Source organism: Monodelphis domestica, chromosome 3 (genome assembly GCF_027887165.1).
Source record: "Monodelphis domestica isolate mMonDom1 chromosome 3, mMonDom1.pri, whole genome shotgun sequence".
Taxonomy (NCBI): Eukaryota; Metazoa; Chordata; class Mammalia; order Didelphimorphia; family Didelphidae; genus Monodelphis; species Monodelphis domestica.
This window is the reverse complement of record NC_077229.1, coordinates 207,780,289-207,793,713: the sequence shown is the minus strand read 5'-3', so window position 1 is coordinate 207,793,713 and position 13,425 is coordinate 207,780,289. Positions and strand designations below refer to the sequence as shown.

General features: G+C 35.6%; 1 protein-coding gene across 8 annotated transcripts in view; it reads right to left on the bottom strand.

Annotated features, from left to right (window-relative positions):
- PHACTR1 (phosphatase and actin regulator 1) overlaps window positions 1-13,425 on the bottom strand; it is a 670,567-nt gene that overhangs the window by 167,511 nt on the left and 489,631 nt on the right. For all 8 annotated transcript variants that reach the window (XM_007487934.3, XM_007487940.3, XM_056823442.1 and 5 more), the window contains one exon: window positions 207-287. In XM_007487934.3, coding sequence (XP_007487996.1) covers window positions 207-287 — 81 coding nt within the window. The remainder of the gene's footprint in view (window positions 1-206; window positions 288-13,425) is intronic.

Below are 13,425 nucleotides of genomic sequence, written 5' to 3'. Positions count from 1 at the left end.
GCTCTCCAAAAATTGGATAGAGTGCCTCAGGAAGGAATGCTATTGGTAGAGGACCATTTACTTGTCAGAATATAATAGAAGGAATTCATGTTTCAAAAGTCAGTTGGGCTGAATAACCTCTGAAGTTCCAGAACTGAGATTCCATGAAAACACATCTATACTCCCAATGATTCCATTTACTGATGGTAAAATGGACTAGATCTTACCTTTATCATAGATTTCCTTTAAGACCCCTCTTTTTATAAGCTCTTCTCTGCTTTGTCTCATTGATATTTTTCTTTCCAGGGCTATAAGGAAAAGACAGAGAAACAAGGTTTGAAATGCATAATAAACACACTGCTGAAAGCAGTCCCATTCTAAGAAGCTGTTCAGCATGCCAATTTATTACACTTTGTTACTGCTCATGACATCTCTTTACAGATGGTGGGTTTTTTCTCTCTTTGAAACCTCTTGTACATACGTATTATTTCCCACTTAGTCCACACTTTCCCTTCTCTCCTCCTACCCTTCCCCAGACTTTTGAAAATTGGGGTGGAAGCACTGACTCGTCAACTCTTTTGGTTCCATTTTGTGTCAGGATTGGTGTGAAGCTGAGAAACACAGGCCCCTGGGAAGTCCAACTTGTGGTTCTCCTACTATTTTGCTCATCTTCAGAGCAACCAGGTGTGGAACAATCCACATGCCATCACAAAGTGCTTCCACCATCGCTCACTAGAGCCAAATGTTCAGGAGAGCTGGTGAGCAGGGATCAGGCAGTGAGAAGAACTGCTCCACTTGAAACAGCAGGGATAACAGAGATGAATTCAAGTGGAAAAGAAGCCTAGGAGCGGAGGGCAAGGAAGATACAGGACAAAAAGGCAAAATAAGGACAAAAAGCTGGAGGGGATGGCTAAAGGGAATCTCTGGAGCCATCTTTCAACTTGTAGAATAAAGAAAACTGTCATAGCCACAGTTAGTAAGGGCTTCAGCTTGTTGATTGTGGTGGGTATTTTGGTTAACTTTTTCTCAGAGAAGAGCTCAACAGCTTTAAAACAATAATAATAGCAACAACAAACCCTTACCTTCTGCCTTAGAATAGATACTAAATATTGATTCTAAGAGAGAAGAGTGGTAAGGGCTATGCAAGTGGAATTAAGAGACCTGCCCAGGAAGTATCTGAGGTCAAATTTAAACACAAATGCTCCCAATTCCACTCCTGGCACTTTATCATCTGGGCTACCTAGCTTCCCCTTCAAAAGCTTTATGAAAATCAATTAACCTTTAACAAGAATGACTTATGAAATGAGAAAGGGAAATGACCTATTCTGAAATAAAATGGAGGGAAGAAAGAGTAAGTAGGAGTTATTTTCCTATATTTCAAATAGGTAGTGGTTAAAGGTAATAAATCACCAACTCTTAGTTTATATTAAAGCATAATAGCATTATTCTAGAAGTGAGAAGACACACTGTGTACATATCTTGTATATAGCTAGTTATTTACATATTGTCTCCCTCATTAGAATATCAACTCCAAGAGGACTGTTTTTATTTTTTCTTGATATCCTCAGTACAATGTCTGGCACAAAGTATGTGTTTAGAAAATGCTTCTTGGGGACTTCTAGAGGTAGTCTAGACACAGGATTCTTCCTCTCCTCACCACCTACTGATACAGACTACCTCAAAAAGCTAAAAAAATGCCAAATTCATATGAATGAAGGAACTCTACAGTAGGGTGCAGCATTGAAGGTACGTGGGATTTGGACATTTCCACACCATAAGGGGGTGAAAAAGTTTCCACCAAAGTGCTAGCTGATCCACCCTCCCCCACCCCACCTACGGAGCCAGAGTCAAAGCCAGCGCATACTAGAATCAGTGAGTGAGCGAGGGGCACCTCTGGGGTGAGTGAGAGGCACCTCTGGGTCCTTGGCAGCTGACTGAGATCACCAAGGACCTACCCCTAAGAGCAGCAAGACCTGACCCCAGAAGGCCGAGGAGCACAGACTGTGGGCACCAGCAGATAATAGCACAGAATGGAGCAGCAAACAGTGTAAGCTGCAGAGACTTGAGAGCTGGCCTCAGCTAAAATCATTGCTCCTTAGCTCCATACACAGAGAGTCTGCCCAACTCACTCAGATTTTGAACTGTAAAGGGAAGGAAAAACCACCACAGTAATGGCAAACAGTGCCCAGGAACAACAACTTCTCATCACCAAGAAAAACAAGAAGAAGGGGTTGACCCTGGATAATTTTACAGAGGAAAAACTCAGGCTACAGAGGAAATAGAAGAGGACATACAAATATATCCACCAAAATCTTCCCCTCCAAAATGGAAATTTTCTAAAAGCACTTGAATAATTTAAATTGGAGCTTATTAAAAAGATGGAAGCTGTCTGTCAAGAAAAGTGGGAAATAGTTCAAGAAGAAAATAATAGTTTAAAGAACAAGAACTCCCAATTTGAGAAACATCTGAATGCCACAAAAAGCTGGATCGACCAAACTGAAAAGGAAAACCATTCCTTAAAGACCAGAATTAGGCAATGGGAAGTCAATAATCTTGCAAAACAGCAAGAACTAATAAAGCAAAGTCAAAAGACTGACAAATTAGAAGAAAACATAAAATATCTCATTGAAAAGATGATGGATCAGGAAAACAGAGCACGAAGAGACAATTTGAGAATCATTGGTCTACCTGAAAACCCAGAAATAAACAGAAATCTTGACATCATACTACAATAAATTATCCAAGAAAACTTCTCTGATGTTTTTGAACAAGTGGGCAAAATAGACATTGAAAGAATTCATAGAACACTCTCTACACTAAATTCTCAAATCCCACAAATGTAATTGCCAAATTCAAGAGATTCCATGCTAAGGAGAAAATTTTACAAGAAGCCAAAAAGAGACAATTAAGATATCAAGGAGCACCAATCAGGATTACACAAGATCTAGCAGGTTCCACACTAAAGGACTGCAAGGCTTGGAATATGATATTCAGAAAAGCAAGAGAATTGGGTCTTCAACCAAATATTGCCTATCCATCAAAACTGCCTATATACTTCCAGGGGAAAATATGGACATTCAATAAAATAGAAGATTTCCAAGTATTTGTAAAGAAAAGATCAGAACTAAGTGAAAAGTTTGATATCCAAACACAAAGATCAAGAAAAACATGAAAAGGTAAATAAGAAAGAGAGAGAAAAGGGGAAAATGATTTTTTATTCAAACTTTCTTCTTTAAGGGCTTCAATAAGATCAAATTATTTATATTAGTATATGGGGAACATGTTATTTGTAACTCTCAAAAATTATATTCACTATTATAGTAATTAGAGGAATCATTCACAGGAAGAATTTGGGATAATAAGGGGTATAAGATGATATGCAAAAAAAGAAAAAGGGAGGGGGGAATTGAAGATGACACCAAGAGATTCTTGAAGAAATAAAATAAATAGGATAATCTTTATCACACAAACATACATATGGGAAGGGGGAGGGGAATAACACTCTTATAAGAAGCAGAGGAAGAGAGTGCTAATAGGTAATACTCAAAATTTACTCTCAGTGAAATCAATTCTGAGAGGGAAGAGCATCTAGATCCAATGGGGTATTAAATTCTATCTTACCATATAAGGAAAGTAAGAAGGGAAAACTAAGGGGGGTAGAGGAGCAGGGAGTACAAAATGGGAGGGAAAGAGAGGGGGGAGGGAACTTAACAGATCCTGAAAAATAAGAAGGGAACAAAAAGGGAGGGGGAACAAAGGGAAGCTTATTAAGGGTGGGGATTCGGGGAACCGATTAAAAGCAAACCACTGGTTTAAAAGGATATAGCAAAAGAAGAAAGGACAGAACTAGGAGAGGATATCAAAATGCTGGGGAATACACAAGTGGCAGTCATAACTTTGAAAATGAATGGGATGAACTCACCCATAAAACGAAAAGAAATAGGAGAATGGATTAGAAATCAAAATCCTACCATATGTTGTCTGCAATAAACACACTTGAGATGGGTAGACACTCACAAGGTTAGAATTAAAGGTTGCAGCAAAACCTATTGGACCTCAACTGATAGAAAGAAGGCAGGAGTTGCAATCATGATATCTGACAAAGCCAAAGTAAAAATAGATCTGATTAAAAGTGATGGTATAGGTAACTACATCCTGATAAAAGGCAATATAGAGAATGAGGACATATCCGTAATCAACATGTATGCAACAAATGGCATAGCATTCAAATTTCTAAAGGAGAAACTAGTGGAGCTCAAGGATGAAAAAGATAGAAAAACTATACTAGTGGGAGACCTGAACTTACCACTATCAAATTTAGATAAATCAAATAAAAAAATAAATAGGAAAGAGGTAAGAGATGTGAATGAAATCTTAGAAAAATTAGAGTTAATAGATATATCAAGAAAAATAGGGACAAAAAAGAATACATCTTCTTTTCAGCAGCACATGGTAAATTCAAAAAATCTGACCATTTACTAAGGCATAAAACATGCCAAACAAATGCAGAAAAGCAGAAATAATAAATGTAACCTTTTCAGATCATAATGCAATAAAAATAATAATAAGTAAGGGTACATGGAGAGTCAAATAAAAATTAATTGGAAATTAAATAATATGATTCTCCAAAATCGGTTATAGAACAAATCATAGAAACAATTAATAATTTCATTGAAAAAAATGACAATGATGAGACATCCTTTCAAAATCTATGGGATGCAGCCAAAGTAGTACTCAGGGGGAAATTTATATCCTTGAGTTCATATATTAAAAATTTAGGGAGGGCAGAGGTCAATGAATTGGACATGCAAATCAAGAAACTTGAAGGCAAAAAAATCAAAACTCCCCAGAATAAAACCAAATTAGAGATCCTAAAAATTAAGGGAGAAGTTAATAAAATCAAAAGTGAAAGAACTATTGAACTAATAAAGAAGACTAGAAACTGGTATTTTGAAAAAAACAAACAAACAAAATAGACAAAGTACTGGTCAATCTAATAAAAAAAGGAAAGAAGAAAACTAAATGAACAGTATCATAGATGAAAAGGGAGACCTCACTTCCAATGAAGAGGAAATTAAGGCAATCATTAAAAACTATTTTGCCCAATTATATGGCAGCAAATATGGCAATCTAGGTGATATGGATTAATATTTACAAAAAATATAAATTTCCTAGATTAACAGAAGAAACAGAATTCTTAAATAATCCCATATCAGGAAAAGAAATTGAATAAGCCATCAAAGAACTCCCTAAGAAAAAATCACCGGGGCCTGATGGATTCACAAGTGAATTATGTCAAACATTCAAAGAACAACTAATCCCAATATTATACAAACTATTTGATAGAATAAGCAAATAGGGAGTTCTACTAAATTCCTTATATGACATAAATATGGTACTGATTCCAAAGCCAGGCAGGTCAAAAACAGAGAAAGAAAACTATAGACCAATCTCTTTAATGAACAAAGATGCAAAAATCTTAAATAGAATTTTAGCAAAAAGACTCCAGCAAGTCATCACGAGGGTTATTTATTATGATCAGGTAGGATTTATACCAGGAATGCAAGGATGGTTCAATATTGGGAAAACCATCCACATAATTGACCATATCAACAAGCAAACCAACAAAAATCACATGATTATCTCAATAGATGCAGAAAAAGCCTTTGACAGAACACAACACTCATTCCTATTGAAAACACTAGAAAGCATTGGAATAGAAGGTCCTTTCCTAAAAATAATAAACAGTATATATCTAAAACCATCAGCAAACATCATATGCAATGGGGATAAACTAGATGCATACCCAATAAGATCAGGAGTCAAACAAGGATGCCCATTATCACCTCTATTATTTAACATTGTACTATAAACACTAGCAGTAGCAATTAGAGAAGAAAAAGAAATTGAAGGGATTAAAATTGGCGATGAGGAGACCAAGCTATCACTCTTTGTACATGATATGATGGTCTACTTAAAGAATCCTAGAGAATCAACTGAAAAGCTAGTCAAAATAATCAACAACTTTAGAAAAGTTGCAGAATACAAAATAAACCCACATAAGTCATCAGCATTTCTATGTTTCTCCAACACAGCTCAGCAGCAAGAATTAGAAAGAGAAATTCCATTTAAAATCACCCTAGACAATATAAAATACTTAGGAATTTATCTGCTGAGACAAACACAGGAACTATATGAACAACTCCAAAACAATTTCCACTCAATTAAAACTAGATCTAAACAATTGGAAAAAAAATTAACTTCTCATGGGTAGGATGAGCTAACATAATAAAAATGACCATCCTACCCAAACTTATTTACTTATTTAGTGCCATACCCATTGATCTACCAAAAAGTTTTTTTACTAAATTAGAAAAAAAACCATAACAAAGTTCATTTGGAAGAACAAAAGATCAAGGATATCCAGAGAAATAATGAAAAAAAAATGCGAAGAAAGGTGGCCTAGTAGTACCAGATCTTAACCTATACTATAAAGCAGTGGTCATCAAAACAATATGGTCTGGCTAGGAGACAGAAAGGAGGATCAGTGGAATAGATTTGGGGTAAGTGACCTCAGCAAGACAGTCTATGATAAGTCCAAACATCCCCACGTTTGGGACCAAAATCCACTATTTCATAAAAACTGCTTGGAAAATTGGAAGGCAGTGTGGGAGAGATTAGGTTTGGATCAACATGTCACATCCTACACAAAGATAAACTCAGAATGGGTAATGACTTGAATGTAAAGAAGGAAACTATAAGTAAATAAGGTGAACAAAGAATAGTATACATATCAGATCTTTGGGAAAGGAAAGATTTTAAAACCAAGCAAGAGTTAGAAAAAATCACAAAATGTAAAATAAATAATTTTGTTTACATCAAATTAAAAAGTTTTTGTACACACAAAACCAATGTATTCAAAATTAGAAAAGAAGCAACAAATTGGGAAACAATCTTCATAACAAAAACCTCTGACAAAGGTCTAGTTACTCATATTTATAAAGAGCTAAATCAATTGTACAAAAAATCAAACCATTTTCCAATTGATAAATGGGCAAGAGACATGAATACGCAATTTTCAGTTAAAGAAATCAAAACTATTGATAAGCACATGAAAAAGTGTTCTAAATCTCTTATAATCAGACAGATGCAAATCAAAACAACTCTGAGGTATCACCTCCTAGCAGATTGGCTAACAAGACAGCAACAGAGAGTAATGAATGTTGGAGGGGATGTGGCAAAGTTGGGACAATAATGCATTGTTGGTGGAGTTGTGAATTGATCCAACCATTCTGGAGGGCAATTTGGAACTATGCCCAAAGGACACTAAAAGACTGTCTGACCTTTGATGTAGTCATAGCATTGCTAGGTTTGTATCCCAAAGAGATAATTAGGAAAAATACATGTACAAGAATATTCATAGCTGCACTCTTTTTGGTGGAAAAAAAATTGGAAAATGAGGGGATGCCCTTTGATTGGGGAATGGTTGAACAACTTGTGGCATATGTTGGTGATGGAATACTATCGTGCTCAAAGAAATAATGAACTGGAGGAATTCTATGTGAACTGGAACGACCTCCAGGAATTGATGCAGAGTGAAAGGAGCAGAACCAGGAGAATACTGTACACAGAGACTGATACACTGTGGTACAATCGAATGTAATGGACTTCTCCATTAGTGGCAATGCAGTGATCCTGAACAACCTGGAGGGATTTATGATTTATGGATTTACTATCCACATTCAGAGGAAAAACCATGGGAGTAGAGACACTGAAGAAAAGCAATTGCTTGATTACATGGGTCAAGGGGGATATGAATGGTGATATAGACCCCAAATGAACAACCTAGTGCAAACATCAACAATATGGAAATAAGTTCTGATCAAAGACACTTGTAATACCCAGTGGAATTGAGTGTGGTCTATGGGAAGGATGTGTCTAGGGGAGGGAGGGATAGAATATGATTCTTGTAACCAAGAAATAATGTTCTAAATTGACTAAAATTAAAAAATTTTTAAAAAAGAAAATGCTTCTTGGTTGACTATATTTTAAGTCAAACGAGTAGTATGACCTTACACAAGCCATTTTATGAGTTCACTTCTTTATCTATAAAGGAAGTATTTTGTTGTTGTTGTTAAGTTTATTTTTAAGTCATGAAATTCTATCCTGGCATATTTATCATGGAAAACCTTGACTCAGTTTAAACTGAAATAATTTTTTCTTCTCTGTACCATTTGTTTCTCAGAGACATTAAAAATTCTTTAAACTGGGTGAATGCCGCAGAGCAGGGTTGGGTTGGGGGTTGCAGTGGTAAAAAAAAAAAAAACAATCTGATTAGAAGTGCAGAGGGACTGGTTTTGTCCCTATGACAGTTGTGTCAGCATGTGAATTGGTTCAGATGATGCATACCCCAATGATGAGACACTAAGGTGGAGACCCACGGTACTGCTGAAAAGGCATGGAAATACAAGTTGAAAGATGAAGGCTAAAATGTAGGAAAGGTGGTTGCTACAGGGAGGAAGTATTGGTACACCACATGTTGGCACCTCTCTGAACTTATTCTCTCCTATTATCACTATCTTTCTAATGACTTATTTCAACTTTAAGAAAACAATTTCTAAGTAGACCTGCCTTCCTTCCTTTCTCTCCTCCAATAGCTCTTTTATCCTGGAAGCAGACTAAAAAATTTTTTTTTATAAATCTTACTTTCTGTCTTAGTAACAACTTTAAGACAGAAGGATAAGGGCTGGGCAAACTGGGTTAAGTGACTTGCCCATAGTCACAGAACTATGAATTATCTGAGGGCAGATTTGAACATAGGTTCTCCAGATTCCAGACCTGGCATTCTATTCACTGTGCCATCTAGCAGCCTCTACCAGATTAATAATCTTGCTCATTCAAATATCTGAGAATGTTACTCTTTTGCTGAAAAATCTTTAATGATAGCTTTGGCAAAGAAATGGGTCACTTCTTTTTATTACCCTCTCAGGCAAAGAGGTGACCCATCTCATTGACAAAGCCGTATAGCTCATTTTTTCCTTTTTCCCGGAGAAGCTTATCCTGTCAATTATTCCTTCTCTGTTATTCATCTTCAATCTCCCCATATCTACTGGCTCCTTAATTACAGACATGTTCAAGTTTCCTTAAAAATTTCTTTTAAAATGTTCAGGAGAACTTGAATGAATTTACCATTCAGTCAGGCTGTCATCTTATATCTCTTTCCTCTCCCTCCTAAGCTCTTAGAAGGAATGATCTATTCTTGCTGTTTTCAGTAACTCAAAACCTATTTACTTTCCCAGCTTTTTATTGTCTGTCTCCAACCATACCATTCAAATAAAACTGCACGTCCCAAGATTACCAGTGTTCAGTTGTTAATCCCAATGACCCTTGCTTCCTTTCTTTCTCTAGCTCTTTCCCTGGCTTCCTTCCATTTATTCTTACTCATTTTTACTTATTATTAAATTTGACATATTGTTTCAGTCTCTTGAGTTCTTTTTGATCTTGGTTCCATTACCTAACATATAAATTAGTTTCTCAGTTCAATACCTTTAGTGTTATCTTCCATCTAAGGTACTTCATACTTCTTATTTCAAATAATTCACTCACAATTCCTATTTTGTGATATGATTTTCAGTGCTACTTACAGAATTGCAAAATTGTTAATTGCTAGAGCTTTATTAAAAACTTCACCACTGGTCCAGAGAAGGGGCAAAAGCCAGAATCCAAATTAGCTGCCTTAGAATATTTTGGAAGAATACTGGATTTGTTTATTAAGATAAAAGAAGAAGGCTTAGAATGGAGAAGAAATAAGTTTTCATGGTTACCTTCCTGCTCAGCCAAAATAATGGTTATCCTTCTATCTTGAAAAAATATCTGCACTATTAGGAATTTGGGAATGAAATCCAGTTCCTAGTACTGTGTTTTGCATATAGAACTTCAATAGATGTTTATTGGATCAATCTGAGGAAGAGAAAAGAAATGAGGAGAAAAATATGAACTCAATAGGCATATTAGGTGCATACTACATGCCAGGAACTGGGCATGGGGATGCAAAGAAAGGGAAAAATGGTCTCTGCCCTGATGGAGTTTACAATCCAACAAGGTAGAAGAAAAGAGGAGACCAGAAGAAGGAACAAGGCAAGGTAAGAAGGGAAAACAATGGCTTCTGCACCTATTGTTGGGAAGATAGGTTACTAAAATCAACAGTCTAAAGAAAAGGAGTGTCCATTCCTTCTGGTAATGAGGGGAAAATGATAATGATTTGATGTTGGGAGAGAAGGTGGAATTGGTTATAGTAATCTGGCCTGTGGGAAAAGAAGTGTAACAGAAAAGAATACCAAAAAGATTCTTTCCTATATACTTTTAAGGCTGAAAATTCACTCTAAAATATAAGCATCACTTCAATATTATATTTTGAAAAATGAGACCCAGAACTGATGGAACATAATGACCACTGCATGAACAGATGTCCACTAAAGGACAATGGAATGTGTCAGAAAGAAGACAAATTTAAATTGGCTCCCTAAGCACATAATTAAGACAGCTAATCAAAATACTGCAAATTGAACGAAAGAATCTCACACTAAAGAAAAAGTCAGGATTTATAACCTGTCAAATAAAAACAACCCCAAATAAAGGGACTTGAGCAACTCAGAAAAACTGAGGAACCATGGCAGAGAAATTAGAAATTTGATGCCACCTCTACCATATGAATATTTGTAAATATCTTAGACCAGATGGCAGGCATGCAGTATTAAAAAATAACCTCAAACCTCTCGCATCAGGAAAGAACTAAATTTCTAGCATGCTGAAGGCAATTTGTTAGAACAGACTGTAATATCAACACATAAATAAACCTTCAGCAAAGCATGAAACACATTAACTCAAGGGTCATTCAAATAGAAGAAAAATCTAAATCAAGATATAAATTGGCCTTAAAAATATTTTTCTATCTTAAGGGTCAACCAGTTAGAAAAAATCTAAATAAACATATAAATTGGCCTTAAAGTATATTATACACTAATATTCAATAAAATATTCTTTAATGACCCATAATTTTGTTGTTGTGTTTTTACCAAGAAATATATATTTGCATATCTATGAAATGACATTTACAGGCACCTAAATGGCTAATAATCCTACTAGAACTGATAATATCTTAGATTCACATTAGCGATTTAAGTTTAAATAAGATCTTTCTTAGGGGAAGAAAGGTGGCTCAGTGGATTGAAAGCCAGTCCTAGAGATGAGAAGTATTCATTTCAAATCTGGTCTTAGATACTTTTTAGCTGTGTGACCCTGGACAAGTCACTTACCCCCCATCGCCTAGCCCTTACTATTCTTCTGCCTTGGAACCAATACTTAATGTTAATTCTAAGACAGATGGTAAGGGTTAAAAAAAGAATGCTCCTTATTTCATCTTGAAAACTAACTTTGTTTCAGATTTTAATAAAAATGTCACCATTTTGATTCTAAGAGGGAAGGTAAGGATTTTTTTTTAATAAAGTTCCTCTCTCAAATTTCTTGTACGGTAATGCTAAAAATAGCACCAGCTCTATTTATAGATGAAGAAATTGGAGCTCATTGAGGTCAAGGAACTTGCTCAAGGTCAAAGGGTTATTAAGCTGGGATTCAAATCCAGATTTCCTGACTCCAAGTTTTAATTTTCTTTCTTTCTTTTTTTTTACAAAACACGACTCCCAGTGTAAGTGAATGCAAATATTCCTTTTGTGAGATATTTCCTAATATTACGCACAAATTCCAACTTTACTATTTAAAACATTGGTAAAATTTAAGAATAAAAATACATACAATTAGTCGTGGATCACCTTTACCTTGAATCTTAATAAGTTGGATCACTACCTCTGTGATTTTCAGCAAGTTTCTCAACCTCTCTGACATCAGTTTCTTCATATATAAAATAAAGTTTTATGAATTTAGGTCTTTAGGGAACTTTAAAGATCATTGAATCCAGTTTTATCATTTTGTGGATGAGGAAACTGAAGCCGGGAGATGTTAAGGGGGATGTTTTAGGTAGCATTCATGATAATGTTTCTTCTGTCCTCTGACAGGAATGAGAAGGCTTCTCTCTGTTTCCAGAATGAAGATGTTGCTTAAATGTCCAGGAATTCTCTGGTTAGGGGGTCATGTATGGCAAATAGGCAATTGAAGAAATAATCATCCACTACAAATCTTTTAAAAATAGATTAATTCTAACAGAGAGTGATCAAGGTCTTTAATGTTTGAAGACAACTGTTGCAGCATAGAATACAATATCACAATCTGTGTAGTAGAATAATCAGTGTTCAACTCCCAACTATGTTATTTACAACATGTGTAACCTTTGGCAAATGGTTTATCCTTTCTGGGCTTAAATATTTTCATCTATTCTGAGGGAGTTGAAATAAGTGATTTCCAAGGTCCTTCTTAACTCCAAATCCTATGAGCTCTTCTGAAGAATCTTTGGTATGCCTTCCTCTTCTGCCCACTTCATCTTTAAAAGGCCACTTTCTTCACCCTTTCTTTAATCTCAAATGCTGATGTGTGAATTCTGCTCCTGTGTTTCTGGAAAAAAACAGTGAATCACAGACCTCCAGGATGTCATAGAAGTTCTAATGACCATCTAGAAAATGATAATATCAAATCCCATGGGTATGATGAATTTGATAAGGGAGAATGGGAAATTTTCTATATATCAGGTGGCAAAATTGAATGAGGAACCAACTTCTTGTATTCTTCTATAACATTGATTTTCTAGGTTAAAAGGAAATTGAAGGATTTGGAAAGTAAACTAAAGTTTTAATAGGTCATCTGGTGCTGCTCAGGATGTCAATCTATAGGTACTTATCAAGATTCCCAGGAAAATCAACTGACCTTAAATCATATTTTGGAGAGGGTGATGTCTAAGACAGAAAAGCAGAAAAAGGCAAAAAAATGGTGAAACTACATTGAAATTGATCCCATCATTCCTTCAGTCCAAATAGTTTTCATCAAATAAGTCTAATTTGTCTATAAGTCTAGTCCATTCCACTTGGAGTTGTTTGTTTATTTGTTTGTTTTAAATCTCTTGTGAAAGGGGATTTATATGCAATAAATCATACTCTATGAAGATTTCATGAGAGGGAATGGGCAGGTAAGAACCAGAAATTATGGCTCTCCCCTTCTCATAGGCCTGCTTTATTAGGGTCATAGATTTAGAGATGGAAGAGATCTAAATAGTCCAACATACTCATTTACAGATGAGGAAACTGGGGGCTATAGAGAAATTAAGTAACTAGTGCCAGGTCACACAGGTAATAAGTCAGGATTCGAACCAGAGGTCTTCTGATTCCAAACTCAGGAGCCTTTTTCATGGTACCACTTTACTCCAAGGATCAGGAAGCTCTATATTGTGCAGTAGGTGAAGCTTAAGGCAGTCTAGCATGACTTTAGAAGAAACACTACTTT